The 24839-nt window shown below is 40.5% G+C and overlaps 2 protein-coding genes across 10 annotated transcripts in view; both read left to right on the forward strand.

Annotated features, from left to right (window-relative positions):
• The window catches only part of LOC113529575 (protocadherin gamma-A11), a 101792-nt gene that overhangs the window by 9327 nt on the left and 67626 nt on the right, over window positions 1-24839 (forward strand). The window contains exon 1 of one of the 9 annotated variants that reach the window (XM_053236859.1): window positions 24-2815. The exons of 3 other annotated variants lie outside the window; for them this stretch is intronic. In XM_053236859.1, coding sequence (XP_053092834.1) covers window positions 434-2815 — 2382 coding nt within the window. In that variant the 5' untranslated portion in view covers window positions 24-433. Of the gene's footprint in view, window positions 1-23; window positions 2816-2839; window positions 6221-6243; window positions 9167-9210; window positions 12802-12841; window positions 16073-16334; window positions 19128-24839 lie in introns of those variants that run through there. 5 more of the 9 variants (XM_053236846.1, XM_053236855.1, XM_053236858.1 and 2 more) reach the window with 5 other exon arrangements.
• Window positions 21397-24170, forward strand: LOC128318834 (protocadherin beta-15-like). Its single transcript, XM_053236861.1, has one exon. The coding sequence runs from the start codon at window positions 21549-21551 to the stop codon at window positions 24153-24155; it is 2607 nt and encodes an 868-aa protein (XP_053092836.1). The 5' UTR covers window positions 21397-21548; the 3' UTR covers window positions 24156-24170.

The following is a 24839-nucleotide window of genomic DNA, read 5'->3' on the forward strand; positions in this document are numbered from 1 at the left end:
TACATTTATTTAGCGTTTTGGGTTTTTCAGTACCACCATAGTGGACAGCGACATTATTGAATTTTGTTGTTTGTCTCGAATTCTAATGTTTATTCTCAAAATCTTCGTATAATTAAATATGTTGCTGGTCCACGTTTTGGACTCTGTGTGCCGCTGTTGGTCAAGGAAATAATTTTGAATATTATGTTAGCTCTAGGAATAGAGGTTCCTCTTTGTTAGTGCGCACTTCAAGTGGAGGAAAGACGGCCGTTGCTCACATAAGAGTTTCCTGTTTTTTATTTCATATTAATTCTTTTTTATCTCGTGCTGATACGAAATCAAGAAAATCTGGTGATTTATTATATATGATATTGGTTCTTTAGCCTACATTGCTTTGCTATTTTGGATTATCATCAAGGAGATCTGCTTAGAGGAGGCTACATTAGGCTACGCAATGAGGTGGCAAGTAATCATATTTCTTATGGTTTTTACCTGTAGCACGATTCATTGTCAAATTCGTTACTCTATTCCGGAAGAGATGAAGAAAGGTTCACTTATTGGCAACATAGCGCAAGATCTGGGTCTGGATTTAAAAAGGCTGCAAACGGGTCGAGCCCGCATCGTGACCGGAGAAAGCATGCAGTATGCAGAGCTAAAACCAGACAAAGGAACCCTAGTCGTGAAGGAGAGGATAGACAGAGAACAGCTTTGTGGCGACATCACACCCTGCAGCTTCAGTTTCGAGATAATTCTAGAGAATCCCATGGAATTACGTCAGGTTACGATTGAAATTACTGATATAAATGATAATTCTCCTGTATTTCGAAAAAGTGAAATGAGCTTCGAAATAAGCGAGACGGCCATGCTTGGGTCTCGATTTGTTTTAGCAACTGCGGAAGATCTCGATGTTGGCATTAATGCTTTACAAAATTATGTATTGAGTAAAAATGACAATTTTGTTATAAAGCAACATTCTAATCCAGATGGCAGGAAATATGCTGAAATGGTGCTGCAGAAAGCGTTAGATCGAGAGGAGCAGCCTAAACTGTCTCTAAAGCTGATTGCCGTCGATGGAGGAAATCCACAGAGATCTGGCACTGTTAATGTAGATGTTACAGTATTAGATGCTAATGATAACGCGCCAATTTTTAATCAGACAGTATACAGAGCCACTGTGACTGAAAACGCAGCGGTTGGCACTTATATAACAACACTAAATGCAACCGATGCAGACAGTGGTTCTAATGGTGAACTATCTTACGCATTTTCCGATCTTAATGAACATTTAACAGAGATATTTCATATTGATGGATACTCTGGCGTCATATCTGTCGCAGGAAATATTGATTTTGAAAAAGATAAGCGCTATGAAATCAGAGTGGAGGTTAAAGATCAGGGCGGCCTAACAGATACCAGTAAGCTTATTATTGAAGTTTCTGACGTCAATGATAACATACCTGTCATAAATGTAATGTCATTTATGAATCCTGTATCGGAGGATTCGCCTCCAGGCACAACCATAGCCATAATCAATGTTAAAGACGCTGATTCAGGAAGAAATGGACAGATTACTTGTACCGTACATGAAAGACTTCCTTTCAAGATTAAATCTACCCTGGCAAATTATTATACATTAGTGACAGATGCATTACTGGACCGCGAAACAATTGAAGAATATAATATTTCTATATCTGCGACAGATATTGGCTCGCCACCGCTTTCAACCTCAAAAACTTTGCATCTTAGAGTTTCTGACATTAATGACAATCCTCCAAAATTTGGTCAAACTGTGTATTACGCCACAGTGCCCGAAAATACGTCTCCGGGTACGTCTATAGCTACTGTTACCGCGCGCGATCCGGACTGGAATCAAAATTCCAGAGTGTCGTATTTCCTTCAGGAGACGCACAGCGGTCATGATTCGGTGTCCTCTTATGTATCCATCAACGCTGAGACTGGCGTAATACACTCAGTTCGACCTTTTGACTATGAACAAATTAAAGAGATCAGATTTACAGTTAAAGCGCAAGACGGTGGGTCTCCTCCCCTCTCTAACAACGCGACAGTGATCGTTTCAGTTCAGGACCAGAATGACAACGGACCTCAGATCCTGTATCCAGTACAAACTGGTGGCTCTGTGGTGGCTGAAATGGTGCCTCGTTCAGCAGAAGTGGGCTATCTTGTGACTAAAGTGGTGGCTGTGGATGTGGACTCTGGCCAGAATGCCTGGCTCTCATATAAACTGCACAAAGCGACAGACAGGGCGCTGTTTGAAGTGGGCTTACAGAATGGAGAAATAAGAACTGTGCGCCAAGTCACTGATAAAGATGCTGTGAAACAGAAGCTCACTGTTGTAGTGGAGGACAACGGACAGCCCTCTCGTTCAGCTACAGTCAATGTTAACGTGGCGGTGGCGGACACTTTCCCTGAAGTGCTCTCCGAGTTCACTGACTTTACGCACGACAAGGAATACAACGACAACCTGACATTTTATCTCGTCCTGGCCTTGGCTGTAGTTTCTTTTCTCTTTATCGTGTCCATCATAGCTATACTGTCAGTCAAATGCTACAGATGGAGACGTGAGAGACTGTTTTACAAATCCGGTGCCAATCTTCCAGTTATTCCGTATTATCCACCCCTTTACGCAGACGTAGGAGGAACAGGAACTTTACAGCATATGTACAATTATGAAGCTTACAGAACCACTGACTCTAGAAAGAGTGATCTGAAATACTCCAGACCTCCTACTGAGAGCATCATTAGTCTGGACACCAGTGGAACACAGACACTTAATCGTGCGAAGAGGGACAATGTGACTAGTGATTCTGTGCATCAGGTGAGGACTTTTCTTTCGCTGCTTTCTTCAATCTGTACTGGATAGTGGTTTTAAACAAGCAGTAGATATAGCGTTTGTCCGTGTTCTTCAGCTATACTTTATAATGTTTTATTTTAGTATTTGAAATCCTGGTAGGCCTACAGGCATTTTACTTTTTTTTCAATATTGGTATTATTATAAACTCTTTTTTTTATATCTGGTGAAATATTTGCTCTGATGACCTGGTATAGTTAATGACGTTGGTATCAATGACCTACTGATCATTTCGACTTATCTTATAATTTACCTGGTAGCAAGAGTGTAGAAGGTATTTTAGACAGACAGCTGTATCGAGACAGGAATATTACATTGCTGTTATTCGCATCGTTGTACCTGTGACAATGACAATAAAGGCATATTCTATTCTATTCTATTCTATTCTATTCTATTCTATTCTATTCTATTCTATTCTATTCTATTCTATTCTATTCTATTGATGGAATCGAGCCACAGTTTGATTTTTCAAATTCTGATTAAAGTTTTAGATGCAAATGAAAATGCCATAGTGAAATGTGAACTGAATGACAATCTTCCGTTTGTTTTTCGTTCTTCTTCGGATGCATTTAAACCATTAAAGAGCCCTTTTTAAAAGACTATACAGTTTTGTTACCGACTGCTGTCATTTATTTAAATAACTTGTTTAGTAATGTGAAAAAATGTGATTCTGATGTCTAATTTCCTGGTTTCATTCTCTGGATTTTTGGCATTGTTATACCGCACATTGTCTGTAAGTGCCGCTGTCGACTTAAGCACTTGAATTTACTGAAAAATTGTGGTCACTCCCAGGATCTTGCAGAATATAGGAAATAAGGGTCTACAGCAGACGGGCTCCTAATTTTACTCCTGCTTCTCCTTCTGTCTTTTTTCCGAGGGTAGTCTGTTTATAATTTTTTTATTATTATTATTTTCTTGATGCTATTTATCATGGGGATTTCTGCCTTTTGTCTTGGGAGTGCGCTCTGTTCAGGACAAAATGGATTTTCCATCAAAGCGCAGCTACAGGCCTTAACGCTCTTCTTCATTGCTGATGTAATTTTGGGACAAATCCGCTACTCAATACCAGAAGAACTGAAAAAAGGATCATTTGTGGGAAATGTGGCCGAAGATTTGGGTTTAGACGCGCGGAGGATGAAAGCGGGTGGTGCTCGAATTGTTAGTGGCGACAGCAGTGAATTCATTGGACTGGATTTAGACAAAGGATTTCTGGTAGTCGGAGAGAGGATAGACAGAGAACGGCTTTGTGGGCAGACGTCACCCTGCAGTCTCAGTCTGGAAATAATCATAACAAATCCAATGCAACTTCACAGTGTTGTGATAGAAATATTGGATATAAATGATAATTCTCCTACGTTTACAGAAAAGGAGGTAGAGTTAGATGTATCTGAATCGACTCAACCGGGTTCACTTATTTTACACGAGAGCGCAGTAGACCATGACATTGGTAAGAATTCGCTTCAGGGATATACTTTACATCCTACAGATAAATTTAACCTTAAAATACAGACTGGCCCTGATGGCAAAAAATACACCGAGTTGTATTTGCATTCCCCTTTAGACAGAGAAGAAGAAGACAAATTGCTGCTTACATTAACTGCCGTAGACGGTGGTGAGCCACAAAGATCTGGCACGCTTAAAATACGCATTTCAGTGTTAGATGCTAATGATAATGCACCTGTTTTTACGCAGAAAGAATTTAAAGCTACTGTTGCAGAAAACTCACCGAAAGATTCCACGGTAATGAAGGTGACTGCCACAGACGCTGATGAGGACGCATACGGTCGCGTAACTTACCATTTCAATCGTATGTCCGCTGACGTTGCGGATATTTTTGCGATTAATGAGAACACCGGTGAGATAACTGTTGCAGGTCTGATTGATTATGAAAAACACAAATATTTTGAAATCGCTATTCAGGCAAAAGACTACGGTGGTTTAATTGCTACCACAAAAATACTGATTGAAGTACTTGATGTAAATGACAACGCCCCTATAATCTCACTGACTTCCTTTTCCAGTCCCATTTCAGAAGATTCACCTAGTGGTGTTACAGTAGCCATCGTTAATGTGAAAGATCTTGATTCCGGCAATAATGGAAAGGTAAGATGCTCTATAAATGAGAAGATTCCTTTTACAATAAAATCGTCTTTTAAAAACTATTATACTTTATTGACGGATGGGATATTAGACAGAGAGAACACGTATGAGTATAACATCACATTCTCAGCAGTGGATGAAGGAGTACCGCCTCTTTCCAGTAGCAAAACAGTAACACTTAAAATATCCGATGTGAATGACAACCAGCCAGTATTTGAGGAGAGTTTTTATTCCGCCTCTTTAATGGAAAACAATTCTCCTGGCGTTTCTGTATGTTTAGTCAAAGCAAAAGATTTAGACTGGAACCAAAACGCGAAAATTACTTATATGTTAGTCGAGGGTCATTTCAATGCCGAACCTCTATCATCTTATATTTCAGTAAATGCCGAGAGTGGTGCTATACATGCTGTACGTTCCGTCGATTATGAACAGACTAAGTCAATAGAGTTTCTTGTAAAAGCTCAAGATGGAGGCTCACCGTCGCTAAGTAGTAACGTTACTGTGAAAATTAATATACAGGACCAGAATGACAACGCGCCTCAGATCCTGTATCCAGTACAAACTGGTGGCTCTGTGGTGGCTGAAATGGTGCCTCGTTCAGCAGAAGTGGGCTATCTTGTGACTAAAGTGGTGGCTGTGGATGTGGACTCTGGCCAGAATGCCTGGCTCTCATATAAACTGCACAAAGCGACAGACAGGGCGCTGTTTGAAGTGGGCTTACAGAATGGAGAAATAAGAACTGTGCGCCAAGTCACTGATAAAGATGCTGTGAAACAGAAGCTCACTGTTGTAGTGGAGGACAACGGACAGCCCTCTCGTTCAGCTACAGTCAATGTTAACGTGGCGGTGGCGGACACTTTCCCTGAAGTGCTCTCCGAGTTCACTGACTTTACGCACGACAAGGAATACAACGACAACCTGACATTTTATCTCGTCCTGGCCTTAGCTGTAGTTTCTTTTCTCTTTATCGTGTCCATCATAGCTATACTGTCAGTCAAATGCTACAGATGGAGACGTGAGAGACTGTTTTACAAATCCGGTGCCAATCTACCAGTTATTCCGTATTATCCACCCCTTTACGCAGACGTAGGAGGAACAGGAACTTTACAGCATATGTACAATTATGAAGCTTACAGAACCACTGACTCTAGAAAGAGTGATCTGAAATACGCCAGACCTCCTACTGAGAGCATCATTAGTCTGGACACCAGTGGAACACAGACACTTACGCATGCGCAGAGGGACAATGTGACTAGTGATTCTGTGCATCAGGTGAGATTTTTTTTTTCCAAATGAATTATATTAATTTTGAAATAAGCGTGTCTTCTTTGTCTGGTGCAATATTTGATGAGGAGACATGGTGAAATGTGAACCTAATGAAAGCATTCCGTTTGTCTTTTATTCTTCATGTCGAGATAGGGAGTATAGCATGTTGCAATGACGCAGCTTAACCCACTTGGATTATTTTATAGTATTCTTCCTGGCTTTTTATTTTATTGGCTAAAAATGAATGAATTGTACATTTAATACATTTGTGTAGTTCAACATATTGGACAGAGAGTGCCGCTGTTGGTCAGTGGGATACCGTAAAAGACCAGATTCCTTCTAGGGTATTAAAGAGGCGTAAGCAGATCTCATCGACCAGTCGGAGAAGAAAGACACGAAAGTGGGTAAAGAATTTTGGTGGGCTTGTTTTATAAATTTTTGCGTTCGTGAGTTCTGCTGCACTTGAGAATATCTAGGAACACCCCATCTGACAACTGGACTATATTACTGGATTTACCTTACCCGTGAATATATGTCATGTCTCCAAGGAAAATGTCGGAGAGAACAATGGCGCAGCGAGTAGCGCTGTTTATTTCGCTCCTCTCTCTCAGCGCAGTGCACGGACAGGTCAGTTACTCCGTTCCTGAGGAAATGCCGAGAGGCTCTTTAGTCGGTAACATTGCTCAAGATTTAGGTTTGGACGTGAAGAGACTGAAATCAGGTAAAGCTCGAATTTATACCGGAGAAAACGCTGAATACATCGAGTTGAATAAAGAAAGGGGAGTGTTGCTTATCAAAGAGCGAATAGACAGAGAGGCTCTGTGCGGACAGACAACGCCTTGTGCTCTGCATTTTCAAATCATTTTAGACAATCCAATGGAGTTTTTTAGTGTTACCGTAGAAGTTAACGATATAAATGATAATCCTCCACTGTTCAGTCAGAATGAAATAAAATTTGAAATAAGTGAGGCATCACTTACTGGAGCGAAGTTTGTTTTGGAGAGGGCCATTGATAATGATGTTGGCATTAATGGGCTTCAAAGCTATACCTTAAAGCCAACAGACAATTTTGTCCTTAAAATGCATAGCCTATTAGGTGGGAGCACGAATGTTGAGATGGTGCTTGAAAAGCCACTAGATCGAGAGAAACAAGATCATATTTCACTAGTGTTAACTGCTGTGGACGGAGGCGAGCCACAAATGTCTGGTACAATCCAAATCCAAATTACTGTATTAGATGCTAATGATAACGCACCAGTTTGCGTCCAGTCTGTGTATAAAACGAGTATCAGAGAACATGCTCTAAAGGGAACAATTTTGACTACAGTAAGTGCCCTCGATGCCGATGAAGGACAAAATGGAATAATCAGGTATACGCTGTCAAACAGCCTGGGCGCTGCAAATAATATTTTTGCAATAAATCACACTGATGGATTGTTGAAAGTAATCGGTGACACGGATTTTGAGAAAATTAAGTCGTATGAGATTGATGTGGTGGCGAGAGACCAAGGTGGACATTTTGATACATGCAAAGTAATGGTAGATGTGATTGACATAAATGATAATAGACCTTTGATTAATATTATGTCAAAATCTGGTGAAATTGCTGAAAACTCAAAATTAGGGACGGTCACTGCAATAATTAATGTTCAGGACGTAGATTCGAATGAAAATGGAAAAGTACAGTGCGCACTCAATCAAAATTTTCCTTTCGTACTTAAATTTACATCCAATAATGTCTTCAGTTTGGTAACAGATAGTGATTTAGACCGGGAGAGAGAGTCTGAGTATAATATCACTGTAATGTGCGCTGATGAAGGATCTCCGTCCCTCTCGAGTAGCGTCACTCTCTCTTTACATATATCAGATGTGAATGATAACGCACCTGTCTTTGAGAGAAGTTCTTATGAGGCCTCCATTTTAGAAAATAATTCACCAGGTTTCTCCATATTCACAGTCAAAGCCATAGACGCAGACTCAAAACAGAATGCCCGTGTTTCTTACATACTGGAGGAGTCTTCGGTTAACGGAGTGCCTGTTTCCTCTTACGTGTCCATCAGTGCTGATAGTGGCGTTATCCATGCAGTGCGCTCTTTTGATTACGAGCAAATTAAACATTTTAATTTCCGTGTAAAAGCGCAGGATGGAGGCAACCCGCCTCTTAGTAGCAATGTGAGTGTGAAAATCAGTATTCAGGACCAGAATGACAACGCGCCTCAGATCCTGTATCCAGTACAAACTGGTGGCTCTGTGGTGGCTGAAATGGTGCCTCGTTCAGCAGAAGTGGGCTATCTTGTTACTAAAGTGGTGGCTGTGGATGTGGACTCTGGCCAGAATGCCTGGCTCTCATATAAACTGCACAAAGCGACAGACAGGGCGCTGTTTGAAGTGGGCTTACAGAATGGAGAAATAAGAACTGTGCGCCAAGTCACTGATAAAGATGCTGTGAAACAGAAGCTCACTGTTGTAGTGGAGGACAACGGACAGCCCTCTCGTTCAGCTACAGTCAATGTTAACGTGGCGGTGGCGGACACTTTCCCTGAAGTGCTCTCCGAGTTCACTGACTTTACGCACGACAAGGAATACAACGACAACCTGACATTTTATCTCGTCCTGGCCTTGGCTGTAGTTTCTTTTCTCTTTATCGTGTCCATCATAGCTATACTGTCAGTCAAATGCTACAGATGGAGACGTGAGAGACTGTTTTACAAATCCGGTGCCAATCTTCCAGTTATTCCGTATTATCCACCCCTTTACGCAGACGTAGGAGGAACAGGAACTTTACAGCATATGTACAATTATGAAGCTTACAGAACCACTGACTCTAGAAAGAGTGATCTGAAATACGCTAGACCTCCTACTGAGAGCATCATTAGTCTGGACACCAGTGGAACACAAACACTTACGCATGCGCAGAGGGAGAAACTGACCAATGAGAAGTCTGATGATGAGGTGAGCTTCATTCGTCAGTGTTTGTGATCTTTAATTTTTATATTATTTTACTCATTAACTGCTTATGTTTTATGTGAGTACATGCTTTTTGATAGCATACAGCGTTTGTCCTTCAGCATTTTTTTTCTTATTCAGCATATTATTTTAGCAGTAAATGAAAAGTTTCGTTGGTTGGATGGAAGTTTGTCCTTCGCTGACCATGGTGCTGAAATGAATTTTATGCATGCCAGTACAAGCAAACCTCATGGCATTTTTTGCCGTTGTATAATTTTTCCTTATAGGTTTTACTACTTGTTGAGTGTTTTAATCATCGTAAGATCAGTGTGTTATTTTCAGTTTAAACTTGTTTTTCTTTTTTTTTATTTATCTTCGTATTTTAAATAGTGTATAGTTATTTCAGGAAAAGAAAAAAAACCTGATGTGCCGCTGCTGGGTTGTGTGCAGCTGTTTAGTCAGCAGATTTCAAGTGTTTCAAGCCTTGCTTCCTCTCTTGGGTGCTCTCTGGTTGATCTATCTATCTATCTATCTATCTATCTATCTATCTATCTATCTAATGCAACTACATTGTCTAATCTAATTACATTCTCAGTCTGTACATGGGAAATGCATACATTTTTTCAATGTGTGAGATATGACAAATGATTTTACTGCACTTTTTTCGTTCTTTGGACTGCAACAGTCACTGACCACGATGCTAAAATGCATGTACAACCTTGGGTTTTATGGACTGATTCCTTTTGCATTACAGATGCTTGCAAGGAGCACTTGTTTTACAACTCCAGTCGGTGTACTGTTCGCTTCTGTCTAAACTATCGTATTGGTGCTTATATGTTGTTGTATTTCTATTTATATTCTTAATATAATATTACAATTGCACAAGAATGTTTATCATTGCTGTTTTATCTATAAACCGGTATCCGTTTGGGGTTTTTTTTAAGTTTCGTGTAATGCATCATAATGAACTCCAAGTGCCGCTGTTGATCAGTGTGTTGCCTACAGCCTGCAAAAAATTACTAACAGTGCCTTCCCAACCTTCATAACAGAGAGAAAGAGGGGAGTGAATTGCGTAGATTTCACTCGGACGAGGTGGGAGCAGTCAAATCCGATTTTTGAATATTTAGTTTAATCGATATAGGCATTCTCTATTTAAAGCCGGTGTGGATATTTTCAGTTAAAATTTTACGTTGGATTCTCACCTTGTTGGATTTACTATACCCTGAATCTATTTGCATTGCGCGAGGAAAATGCCGGACAGAGCAATGGCGCTGCAAGTACTGTTGTTTATTTGGATCCTTATTCTCAGTGCAGTGCACGGACAGGTCAGTTACTCCATTCCTGAGGAAATGCCGAAAGGCTCTTTAGTCGGTAACATTGCTCGGGACTTGGGTTTAGATGGACAAAGACTGAAATCAGGTAAAGCTCGTATTTATACCGGAGACAATGCTGAATACGTCGAGCTGAATAAAGAAAGAGGAGTGTTGCTTGTTAAAGAGCGGATAGACCGAGAGTCACTGTGCGGACAGACAACGCCTTGTGCTGTGCATTTTCAAATTACATTGGAAAATCCCATGGAGCTTTTTAGCGTCACAATTGAAATCACAGATATAAACGATAATGCTCCCAGCTTTAAAAACAGCGAGAAACGATTTGAAATAAGTGAGTCTGCGATTGTTGGGTCGAAATTTGTGCTAGAGAAAGCGATAGACTCAGACATTGGTACTAACGGCCTGCAGAGATACACTTTAACACCAACGAACAATTTTAATCTAAAACTTGAGAGTCAAACTGATGGAAGTAGAAAGGTTGAAATGGTTTTACAAAAACCTCTGGACCGGGAAAAGCAGGAAAATATATCCTTGCTGTTGACAGCCATAGATGGCGGTGAACCGCAGATGTCAGGAACATTTCATATCCATATTTCTGTCCTTGATGTGAATGACAATGCACCCGTTTTCACAAAACCAATGTATAAAGCCCTGTTGATAGAGAATTCTGCTAAAGGATCGTTAGTAACCAGGGTTAGTGCGTCAGATGAAGACAAAGGATTAAATGGACACGTTAATTATGTAATCTCTAATACTGACGCCGTATCGGAATTATTCCGAATAAATGAAAACGGAGAAGTAATTTTGATCGGTGAAGCTGACTATGAAATAGCAACGAGTTATCAGATTGATATTGAGGCCATAGATAATGGTGGATTGTCTGATTCAAGCAAAATACTTGTAGATGTGATTGATATCAACGACAACCCTCCAATTATTAATATAATATCGAGATCAGATTCAGTGAAAGAAAACTCTTCTCCAAATACTGCTGTAGCGATGATAAGCATCAACGATCGAGACGCGGGGAAAAATGGACAAGTGATATGCAGCATTACTGAAAATCTCCCCTATGTAATCAAATCCACCGGTTCAGGGTTTTACAGTATTCTTACCGAGAGTGATTTAGACCGGGAGAGAGAGTCTGAGTATAATATCACTGTAATGTGCGCTGATGAAGGATCTCCTTCGCTCTCCAGTAGCGTCACTCTCTCTTTACAGATATCAGATGTGAATGATAACGCACCTGTCTTTGAGAGGAGTTTTTATGAGGCTTCTATTAGAGAAAATAACTCACCAATTCTGTCCATATTCACAGTCAAAGCCATAGACGCAGACTCAAAACAGAATGCCCGTGTTTCTTACATACTGGAGGAGTCTTCGGTTAACGGAGTGCCTGTTTCCTCTTACGTGTCCATCAGTGCTGATAGTGGCGTTATCCATGCAGTGCGCTCTTTTGATTACGAGCAAATTAAACATTTTAATTTCCGTGTAAAAGCGCAGGATGGAGGCAACCCGCCTCTCAGTAGCAACGTGAGTGTGAAAATCAGTATTCAGGACCAGAATGACAACGCGCCTCAGATCCTGTATCCAGTACAAACTGGTGGCTCTGTGGTGGCTGAAATGGTGCCTCGTTCAGCAGAAGTGGGCTATCTTGTGACTAAAGTGGTGGCTGTGGATGTGGACTCTGGCCAGAATGCCTGGCTCTCATATAAACTGCACAAAGCGACAGACAGGGCGCTGTTTGAAGTGGGCTTACAGAATGGAGAAATAAGAACTGTGCGCCAAGTCACTGATAAAGATGCTGTGAAACAGAAGCTCACTGTTGTAGTGGAGGACAACGGACAGCCCTCTCGTTCAGCTACAGTCAATGTTAACGTGGCGGTGGCGGACACTTTCCCTGAAGTGCTCTCCGAGTTCACTGACTTTACGCACGACAAGGAATACAACGACAACCTGACATTTTATCTCGTCCTGGCCTTAGCTGTAGTTTCTTTTCTCTTCATCGTGTCCATCATAGCTATACTGTCAGTCAAATGCTACAGATGGAGACGTGAGAGACTGTTTTACAAATCCGGTGCCAATCTACCAGTTATTCCGTATTATCCACCCCTTTACGCAGACGTAGGAGGAACAGGAACTTTACAGCATATGTACAATTATGAAGCTTACAGAACCACTGACTCTAGAAAGAGTGATCTGAAATACGCCAGACCTCCTACTGAGAGCAAAATTAGTCTGGACAGCAGTGGAACAAAGACTCTTACGCATGCGCTTATGGGGAAATCTACTGCTGTCTCTGATGATCAGGTGAGGTCTAGGACTTTATTGCTTTGTTGATAGATTAGCGTTTGTAAAATTGTAAATTGTTTAAGGACACAATTAATGTATAATTATGTATAATAATTCTATTTCCTTTGTTCATATTTTACCATAAGGTGTTGTTTGAAGTGTCCAGACCTGGGAGGTTTTATAATGTACTCAGATTCATTCATTCAAGCAAAGATGTTCACGCTATTGCTTATGTACAGCAGACGTGTCTGTGTGTGTGTATGTGTGTGTGTGAGGGAGAGAGAGAGAGAGAGAGAGAGAGAAAGTGTGTGTGTGTGTGTGTGTGTGTGTGTTAAGGTTAGTTAACTCTTTATCCAAAATTCAAATGTTTAATCTGACGTTGTTTTTAATATTGTTTGATTTTTACCATTACGATTATAGCTTTCCTTTGATTCTCACACTTACGCCAGTTTAAACCCTGGCATATCCTCTTAAATGGGATTGCATTAGAGTTTTAATATTTTGTTGTATACCTATTTGAACGTTCTCAGTAACGTTAAGATTTTCTTGTAACTCATCGATCGGAAATTCTTGTAAGATGCTATCATTTTGTTTGGACGTCCTTGACTTTGCAATGATTCATTATTCCTCTAAGTGCCGCTGTTGGTTAGTGTGTGCTGATCTGAAACAAATAGACTCTCCTCTCTGAGGCGTTACCACACAGAATGAACAAATCGTGCTCATTTACTAGTGTTTGTCGAATGCGTATGGACGGACTGTTATTGTCTGCTGGCGAAATATTTAGTATTTTGCTTCCTTAGGCTCTTGAAACATTGTGCTAATATCTGAGCAGGATTGAAGTAATTCGAATATGGATGTTCTTTGTCTTCTCTGTACGTGGACAAATCGCTACTCCTTCTGGATTTCAACATGGCGAGTGCAGCTCCTTGTTCTGTTTGCTTTTGTCATGGCCGTTGCGCACGGTCAAGTCCGTTATTCTATTCCCGAGGAGATGAACAAGGGATCAGTGGTGGGAAATATCGTTCAGGATCTCGGTTTGGATGTAAAGAGACTGAAATCTGGTCGAGCGCGGATTTTTACGGAGGACAGTCGTGAGTACATCGGTCTGAATGTGGATAAAGGCACTCTGCTAGTGAGAGAGAGGATAGATAGAGAGGAGCTGTGCGCTCAAGTGTCTCCATGCTCTTTACATTTTCAGATTATTCTAGACAATCCAATGGAGCTCCATGGAATTGATGTAGAAATCTTAGATATAAATGATAATGCTCCTGCTTTTACTAAGAAAGAGATTAATTTTCAAATAAGTGAATCAGCACTTCCTGGAGCTCGTTTTTCGCTTGACAGTGCTAAAGATCCTGATGTAGGTCAAAATTCATTGCAGACTTATAAGCTTCATCCAACCGATTTTTTCAGCCTTAAAGTACCTACTCATTCTGATGGCACAAAACTGGTTGAGATGATTTTGCTGAAGCCTCTAGACAGAGAAAAGCAGGGGGAAGACCAACTAGTGTTAACTGCATTTGATGGCGGCAGTCCCCAAAAAACGAGCACCATAAAGATAAACGTTGTTGTTCTTGATGCAAATGACAACGCTCCAGTTTTCAGTGAATCTGTTTATAGAGTCTCTTTAGCAGAAAACACATCGAAAGGTTCCATTATTTTAAGAGTAAGTGCTACGGATGCGGACCAGGGAACAAATGGAGAAATAACGTACTCCTTTTCTCAAAGCAGTGACGGCATATTAGACCTTTTCGATATGGATAGTGCGACGGGGGCTATTTCAGTGCGCGGTTTATTGGATTTTGAGAAAACGAAAAAATATGATGTATACGTGGAAGCTACTGACAAGGGTGGATTAACAGACACGAGTAAGGTAGACATTGAAATTACTGACGTGAATGATAACGTCCCCGTCATAAGTGTAATTTCGTTCTCAAACCCAATTGCAGAAGACTCTCCTCCCGAGACAATCATAGCCATGATCAACATCAAAGATTTAGATTCGGGCAAAAACGGGCAAGTTAAATGTACATTAGATTCAAATCTGCCCTTCAAAATTAAACAGTCCTCATCGAATATCTATCATTTAGTTAGTGATCAGCTTTTAGATCGCGAAAAAGTATCTGAATACTACATTACAATCACAGCTACGGATGAGGGTGTACCCTCTTTATCTACTAATAAAACCCTGAGGCTTAAAATATCTGATGTGAACGACAACGCCCCTGTTTTCCAGCGTCACTCATACACCGCTTATGTGATGGAAAATAATTCACCTGGAGTGTCTATATTTGCAGTGACAGCAACTGACAGAGACTCTGGCAATAATGCGCGCATTTCTTATTTTTTAGAAGATCTTTCTGTGAACGGACTTTCTGCTTCGTCTTATATTTCAGTTAACGCAGAGAGCGGAGAGATTGTTGCTATTCGATCTTTTGACTTCGAGCAAAGCAAAGAGTTCAATATTCGCGTAAAAGCGCAGGATGGAGGCAACCCGCCTCTCAGTAGCAACGTGAGTGTGAAAATCAGTATTCAGGACCAGAATGACAACGCGCCTCAGATCCTGTATCCAGTACAAACTGGTGGCTCTGTGGTGGCTGAAATGGTGCCTCGTTCAGCAGAAGTGGGCTATCTTGTGACTAAAGTGGTGGCTGTGGATGTGGACTCTGGCCAGAATGCCTGGCTCTCATATAAACTGCACAAAGCGACAGACAGGGCGCTGTTTGAAGTGGGCTTACAGAATGGAGAAATAAGAACTGTGCGCCAAGTCACTGATAAAGATGCTGTGAAACAGAAGCTCACTGTTGTAGTGGAGGACAACGGACAGCCCTCTCGTTCAGCTACAGTCAATGTTAACGTGGCGGTGGCGGACACTTTCCCTGAAGTGCTCTCCGAGTTCACTGACTTTACGCACGACAAGGAATACAACGACAACCTGACATTTTATCTCGTCCTGGCCTTGGCTGTAGTTTCTTTTCTCTTCATCGTGTCCATCATAGCTATACTGTCAGTGAAATGCTACAGATGGAAACGTGAGCGGATGTTTTACAAATCCGGTGCCAATCTACCAGTGATTCCGTATTATCCACCCCTTTACGCAGACGTAGGAGGAACAGGAACTTTACAGCATATGTACAATTACGAAGCTTACAGAACCACTGACTCTAGAAGAAGTGATGTGAAATACGCCAGACCTCCTGCTGAGAGCATCATTAGTCTGGACAACAGCGGAACACAAACACTTGCGCATGCGCAGCGGATGGATATAACTAATGGTGATTCTCCTCAGGTGAGCTACACTCCAGTTAAAATTGTCAAAGCCTGACTTTTACTGTTTACTGTTTCAGCGTTTCAGCTTTAAGAGGTTTTTTTTCATTAAATTTAAGGTCTTCCTTACTCTGGTAATGTTATATTTCCTATCACCATTCTTTCTTTTCCCCCTTTTTTCTGTTAAGATTTTGGCAGACATTAAGTAAACGCCCCCCCACCCCGTTTTTTTTTTTTTTTTAAACTGTTCCTATTTCATAATTACGGTAATATTATTTCTGCCTTGTTTATAGTCCTACTTACAGTTGGGATATCAGTTTATTTTTGTGCTTGTTTTATCTGAGGAACTTTTTACACCACTTTGTTTTTTACCGTTTAATCTGTCTGTTTTTGTTTTAAGAAATGTCATTGCAAGTGATCTGCGTATTGTTAAAACTTCACATGCTTGTGTAGTTCGATATACTGGACTCATAGTGCCGCTGTAGGTCAAAGAGTTGCAGACTGCGGATTTTTTTTTTTTTTTTTAAGTACAGAACCACCCCCTTTATTCAGACGCGTACACAGAGAAAGAGAGATGAAGAGAGCACATCGAGGTAAAAGCAAAGCTGAACCGCTAAAATTACTACCTTAATCATACCTGGTTGGATTATATTGTATTATTTTTCATTTCGGTGCAGAAGAAAATATTGGACAGAACAATGGCGCTGCAAGTACTACTGGTTGTTTGTCTTCTCCTCCTCTCTTCAGTGCACGCACAGGTCAGTTACTCCATTCCTGAGGAAATGTCGAAAGGTTCTTCAGTCGGTAACATTGCGCAGGATTTGGGTTTAGATGTAAAAAGACTGAAATCAGGTAAAGCTCGGATTTTTACTGGGGACAACACTGAATACATCGAGCTGAATATAGAAAAGGGAATGTTGCTTATCAAAGAGAGAATAGACCGAGAGACTCTGTGTGGGCAGACAACGCCTTGTGCACTGCATTTTCAGATTATTCTTGAAAATCCAATGGAATTTTACAGCGTTACCGTCGAGGTTCAGGATGTCAACGACAACTCTCCTTTATTCAAAAGGACGGAAATGAATTTCAGAATTAGTGAGTCAGCTGTATCTGGGGCGAAATTTGTTTTAGAAAGAGCGATGGACCCTGATGTTGGATTAAATAGTCTTCAAAGTTATTCCTTGAATCCCACAGACAATTTTTCTTTGAAACTTCAAAATCAGCTAGATGGAAGTAAGATTGTCGAAATGATCCTTCACAAACCTCTTGATCGCGAAAAGCAAGAGCAGTTCTCTTTAGTCCTAATTGCTGTAGATGGCGGCGATCCCCCGTTATCTGGCACTTCACAGATACACATCACAGTGTTAGATGCTAATGACAATGCGCCTGTTTTTACACAAGAAGTGTATAAGGCAACCATTAAAGAGAATTCCCCAAAAGGCACCGTGGTTACGCGAGTGAGCGCCTCAGACGCCGACAAAGGATCTAATGGTAAAATAAGATATTCAATAACAAATACACTCGAAATTTTCCCCGTATTGTTTGAAATTAATGAGACAAATGGTGAAGTCAAAGTGTCTGGAAATCTAGATTATGAAAAGTCTCGTCACTATCAAATTCACGTGCAAGCAACTGATGATGGTGGTTTAACTGATTCGTGTAAAGTTAATGTAGATGTTACAGATATAAATGATAATACTCCAGTTATTAATATAATGTCTAAACTCAATACCATATCTGAAGACTCAAAAGCGGACACTGTTGTGACAATGATAAACGTCCAAGACCCAGACTTTGGTGAAAATGGAGAGGTTCACTGTTTCCTGAGTCCAAATATACCATTTACCCTAAAATTAACAGCAAGCAATTTCTTCACTTTGGTGACCGATAGTGATTTAGACCGGGAGAGAGAGTCTGAGTATAATATCACTGTAATGTGCGCTGATGAAGGATCTCCTTCGCTCTCCAGTAGCGTCACTCTCTCTTTACAGATATCAGATGTGAATGATAACGCACCTGTCTTTGAGAAGAGCTCATATGAGGCTTCTATTACAGAAAATAACTCACCAAGTCTGTCCATATTCACAGTCAAAGCCATAGACGCAGACTCAAAACAGAATGCCCGTGTTTCTTACATACTGGAGGAGTCTTCGGTTAACGGAGTGCCTGTTTCCTCTTACGTGTCCATCAGTGCTGATAGTGGCGTTATCCATGCAGTGCGCTCTTTTGATTACGAGCAAATTAAACATTTTAATTTCCGTGTAAAAGCGCAGGATGGAGGCAACCCGCCTCTCAGTAGCAACGTGAGTGTGAAAATCAGTATTCAGGACCAGAATGACAACGCGCCTCAGATCCTGTATCCAGTACAAACTGGTGGCTCTGTGGTGGCTGAAATGGTGCCTCGTTCAGCAGAAGTGGGCTATCTTGTGACTAAAGTGGTGGCTGTGGATGTGGACTCTGGCCAGAATGCCTGGCTCTCATATAAACTGCACAAAGCGACAGACAGGGCGCTGTTTGAAGTGGGCTTACAGAATGGAGAAATAAGAACTGTGCGCCAAGTCACTGATAAAGATGCTGTGAAACAGAAGCTCACTGTTGTAGTGGAGGACAACGGACAGCCCTCTCGTTCAGCTACAGTCAATGTTAACGTGGCGGTGGCGGACACTTTCCCTGAAGTGCTCTCCGAGTTCACTGACTTTACGCACGACAAGGAATACAACGACAACCTGACATTTTATCTCGTCCTGGCCTTGGCTGTAGTTTCTTTTCTCTTTATCGTGTCCATCATAGCTATACTGTCAGTGAAATGCTACAGATGGAGACGTGAGAGACTGTTTTACAAATCCGGTGCCAATCTACCAGTGATTCCGTATTATCCACCCCTTTACGCAGACGTAGGAGGAACAGGAACTTTACAGCATATGTACAATTATGAAGCTTACAGAACCACTGACTCTAGAAGAAGTGATCTGAAACACACCGGGACGGCTGAACAGGATATCATTAGTCTGGACAACAGCGGAACACAAACACTGACTCATGCTCAGATGGAGAAACTAACCAAATTCGGTGATCAGGTGAGATTTCTAAAGTGTTTTGGAGTCAGCTATTATAAAATAATCATAATGTTTTAGGCATAATCATAATGTCAGTAAAGGTATCCAAGTTGTCTAATAAAAGTTGTCTTGTAGTATTAACTTAAAGCAACCAAATACGTTATAGAGTTGTTGGTGTTTCGATATGAGTGACAAAATGCATGCCCGTAGCTGCTGTTGAGGAGACCAAAGTCATGTCCTATGTATATTTTCTGGTGTTTTTTTTTTTTTTTTTCATGGAGATAAATTTCTAGTTAATAGTATTATAAATAGTACTAAGCGGTCAGAATTCGGGTAGTATTAGCCTAATTAATTCTGTGCGTAAACGGTACTTTCGATACGTGCTCAACCTACTCAGTAGTTTTCTCACAGCTCACGTGAACTCCAATGATCACAATCCAATGTTCCTCACGTAATGTTTGAGAAACACCGCAAAAAGTTACGACTTACAGAAACAACTGAGTGACACGTGGTGGTTTCTAATGGAGAGAGAGACAATGCTGGAATTGAATTTAGAAGGAAAGCTACTGTGCGACTGTCCCAGAAGAAAAGCGTTTACAAGTAAACATGAACCTGTGCAACAATAACCCCATCAAACGTACAGTTTTTAATCGATAGATTGCCCTCTAATTTTTGTCGAAGTTGTAGGCTGTGTAAAGTTATTACAGCTAACACACTGCCCAGACAAATGCCAACAAATGCAAAGTGTGTTAAAATCATCTGCTGAGAGGCAAGTTTATTTATACATAAAAATCCAAAGTGTTTTGCAATATTTGTGTGTGTGTGTGTGTGTGTGTGTGTGTGTGTGTTTATGTTGTGGTTGGATATCTGTATCAAATTATCTTAAAAGTTGTTCCAGTATGTGTAGATGCTAATCAAATCCCCAACAGTACATATTTCCAGGCTTATTTCAGTGCAGACATCGTGTCTATTTGACAGCTTAAGTTTGATCAGTTTTAGCCCACTAATGCCAATGCTGGATTCTAGCCTCATTTCTAGTGCAATTTTCATCCATATATTATCACTAAAATTATTAATTCATCATCGGCGCTCTCGAAATGAACTTAAAGGAATAATTTAAACTATAGTCAAAAATCAAAATTAAAAAATATCTCAGGGGAGCATATCCCCCAATGCCTATAGGGGCGCTGGGACTCATGACCTCAGTGTTTATATGTCTTTAGATTACAGTACAAGTCCAGTCAATTTGATGTAATATGCCTACTACTCCACATGGGCAACATATGGGAAAAATACTTAGAAAAGCAACTTATTTTATTGTAAAGAAGTACTGCAGCATGGTCTCTGGCATTCCCTATACCATCTCTGTGAATGATGTTTAAAGTCAGTTAACAAAAATCCTTTTTTTCTGCACAGTTTAGTTGTGTTGAGTTAGTGAAAGGTTCACTCATGCCGCTATGTACTGCTGTCCGTGGTGCTTAAATGCAGCCTGATCTTGGCTCCTAAATGGCCATGCCTCGTTGTTCGATGTAAAGACACTGAAATTGGACAAAGCTTATGGATTTAGTTTTGATCGTGTTGAACAACTCCAGGTGAAGTATGTTTGTCAAAGAGAGAGTAGGCTGATCCAAGAGAATGACAACAGGAAGTGCACTGCTCTTTGCATCTTCAAATTCTAGTGAATTCTACTGAGCTGTACCAAATTAGTGTTGAGATACTATACATAATTCATAATGCCTTAAAATTGTAAAAGCTGAGAAGTCATGTAGGCGAATCAGCTTTTCCTGTGGAGAACCGGAGAAACATTACGAAGAGAATTATTGCTGTATACAATGCTACAAATGGAGATATGAGTGGCTGATTTGCACATCTAAGTAGTGACTCTAGAAAATAGTTATCTAGAATAGGCCAGACTGGGAGCATTAAAAGCTCAGAGCATCCAACACACAGAGAGAATCATTACGTTGGACAGCAATGGAGCACAGACAACCAAACATGCGCATAGGGAAAATAGTGCCACTGATAATAGTGATCAGCTGAATTCAACTCTTTTAGTTTAGCATATATTGTAAGCGCTAAATGAGATTTTCACCCTTTTCAGTTTCCTGAGCTTCTGTTCCGCTTTGATTTAAACAAATATTATATTAATGTTTAAGGCATAATAACCACGGTTGCATTTTCGGTGCAATATTTCTTCAGGACTCTAAGTGCCGCTCTTGGTCAGGATGTGAAGGGTTTAAATGGGCATTAGTAGATCCTCCCCACGGTTCTGACATCACGCAGACTGCAGAATTTCTCATCATTTTAGAACAGATCTGCACCGTGTAGAAAAAATCAGGTAGTGTTATCTACCAGTATTTTCAGATACTACATTCCATTTAACGAATATTTAAACACCGTATTTTTTTTGCATCGTCCTGAGTAGATAATAACGTTTAAAATATGGGCATTCCTTCTTCTTTCGATGCCGGGAAAAGCTTCTGGGTTTCGTGTCGTCGACTGGATCTTATCGTGCTCTTTTGCTTTTCTGTGGCCTTTGCACACGGGCAGGTCCGTTATTCTATTCCCGAGGAGATGAACAAGGGATCAGTGGTGGGAAATATCGTTCAGGATCTCGGTTTGGATGTAAAGAGACTGAAATCTGGTCGAGCGCGGATCTTTACGGAGGACAGTCGTGAGTACATCGGTCTGAATGTGGATAAAGGCACTCTGCTAGTGAGAGAGAGGATAGATAGAGAGGAGCTGTGCGCTCAAGTGTCTCCATGCTCTTTACATTTTCAGATCATTCTAGATAATCCAATGGAGTTACATAGAATTGATGTGGAAATATTAGACATCAATGATCACGCTCCGGTTTTTGCAAAAAAGGAAATCAATATCGATATAGGAGAGCTAGCAATGCCTGGTGCTCGATTTTCTTTAGACAATGCCCATGACCCCGATGTAGATTTAAATGCACTACAGACATACACACTTAGTCCAACTGATCATTTTGCATTAAAGGAAGTGATTGGAAATGATGGGATAAAATATGTCGAGATGATTTTAAAAGCACCTCTTGACAGAGAACAACAAGAGATACATCGTTTAATTTTAACAGCGTTCGATGGAGGCAGCCCTCCGAAGTCTGGGACGGTCCAAATCACTGTATCTGTTATGGATGTAAACGACAATGCTCCAGTATTCAATCAGCCTTTGTACAGAGCATCTTTGTCAGAAAATTCACCGAAGGGCACGTTTGTTGCAAGGGTGCATGCGTCCGATAGAGACAAAGGAACAAATGGTGATGTGGTCTATTCGTTTTCCTCTAGTACTGGAAAAGCACTAGACTTATTCAGTATTGATGCTAACACGGGTGATATCACTGTCAACGATGACCTAGATTACGAGAAGACAAAACAATTTCAATTAACTGTAGAAGCAACAGATAAAGGTGGCTTAAAGGACTCATGCAAAGTGGCTATTGAATTGATCGATGTTAATGACAATGTTCCTGTTATCAGCGTAATTTCTTTCTCTAATCCAGTCGCGGAAGACTCCCCTCCGGAGACAGTGATAGCAATGCTGAACGTGAAAGACGCAGATTCGGGCAAAAACGGACAAGTGAAATGTTCAGTTACTGGACATATGCCTTTTAAAATTAAACCATCGACCTTAAATTTTTACAGTTTAGTAACGGAACAGGTTTTAGATAGAGAAACGACACATGCATATAATATAACGATCACAGCTACAGATGAAGGATCTCCATCTTTATCTGCTAGTAAAACCCTGAGGCTTAAAATATCTGATGTGAACGACAACGCCCCTGTTTTCCAGCGTCACTCATACACCGCTTATGTGATGGAAAATAATTCACCTGGAGTGTCTATATTTGCAGTGACAGCAACTGACAGAGACTCTGGCAATAATGCGCGCGTTTCTTATTTTTTAGAAGATCTTTCTGTGAACGGACTTTCTGCTTCGTCTTATATTTCAGTTAACGCAGAGAGCGGAGAGATTGTTGCTATTCGATCTTTTGACTTCGAGCAAAGCAAAGAGTTCAATATTCGCGTAAAAGCGCAGGATGGAGGCAACCCGCCTCTCAGTAGCAACGTGAGTGTGAAAATCAGTATTCAGGACCAGAATGACAACGCGCCTCAGATCCTGTATCCAGTACAAACTGGTGGCTCTGTGGTGGCTGAAATGGTGCCTCGTTCAGCAGAAGTGGGCTATCTTGTGACTAAAGTGGTGGCTGTGGATGTGGACTCTGGCCAGAATGCCTGGCTCTCATATAAACTGCACAAAGCGACAGACAGGGCGCTGTTTGAAGTGGGCTTACAGAATGGAGAAATAAGAACTGTGCGCCAAGTCACTGATAAAGATGCTGTGAAACAGAAGCTCACTGTTGTAGTGGAGGACAACGGACAGCCCTCTCGTTCAGCTACAGTCAATGTTAACGTGGCGGTGGCGGACACTTTCCCTGAAGTGCTCTCCGAGTTCACTGACTTTACGCACGACAAGGAATACAACGACAACCTGACATTTTATCTCGTCCTGGCCTTAGCTGTAGTTTCTTTTCTCTTCATCGTGTCCATCATAGCTATACTGTCAGTCAAATGCTACAGATGGAGACGTGAGCGGATATTTTACAAATCCGGTGCCAATCTTCCAGTGATTCCGTATTATCCACCCCTTTACGCAGACGTAGGAGGAACAGGAACTTTACAGCATATGTACAATTATGAAGCTTACAGAACGACTGACTCTAGAAAGAGTGATCTGAAATACGCCAGACCTCCTACTGAGAGCATCATTAGTCTGGACGCTAGTGGAACACAGACTCTTACGCATGCGCAGAAGATGAAATCTTGTGAAGACTCTGATCAGGTGAGAGCTACTCCTGAAATAACTTTACGCCTGACCTTTTTCTCACTGTTTACTTGGTTTAACATTTTATACTCCAGTGGTACAATCACATTACTTTTACTGTTGTCTAAACATTCTCCACTTATTACGAGAAATTATTATATTCCAGGCCATGTGCTGTCTTTATGTACGGCGATTTAACTAATACCCATTCCAGGGCGAGAGTGACTTTTTTTTTTTTTTCTACACAAATTGGTATCAATATAAACAAGATTTACGAATATATAAAACTATTGTTTTTATTGGTATCAATATAAACAATAGTTTTATATATTCGTAAATATTTAATTTAATTTGATTCGTCTGCTGGTTAGAAAGATCTGTACTTGAAAGATATGAATAAAAAATCAGGAAAAGTAAGTGTTAATTCAGATATATTTTAACAGCTTGAATTTCCACCTTAGATTTTTGTCATTATCAAATCCAACACGTGATATATTTGTTAAATTTTTCAAGTGTTGGCTGTATACGGATGAAGAAAAAAAAAGGTTTAGATCGTAGTAGCATGGGTTAACATTTTTTACAGTACTGAAAGTCTATCATTTTTAATGACATTGTTAACCGTTTGGCACAGCAGGTTTGGAAATGTGGAACACACAATTTCATTGTGTTTTTGCTGTTCATTTCATCATCAGTGGCACTTTAAAAACCATTATTTTTGTATCATACTTATTCTTTATCAATAATTCAAGATTTAACAACAAGACTTTTTAAATAACATTCTATGAATGACATTTACCAAAAGAATTTTTGTTTCACTGATCTTGAATATTTTCCAAATTCATAACCAATCTTTTGTAAAAATGTAGTAAAATAAGTAAGTAA

Source organism: Pangasianodon hypophthalmus, chromosome 9 (genome assembly GCF_027358585.1).
Source record: "Pangasianodon hypophthalmus isolate fPanHyp1 chromosome 9, fPanHyp1.pri, whole genome shotgun sequence".
Taxonomy (NCBI): domain Eukaryota; kingdom Metazoa; phylum Chordata; class Actinopteri; order Siluriformes; family Pangasiidae; genus Pangasianodon; species Pangasianodon hypophthalmus.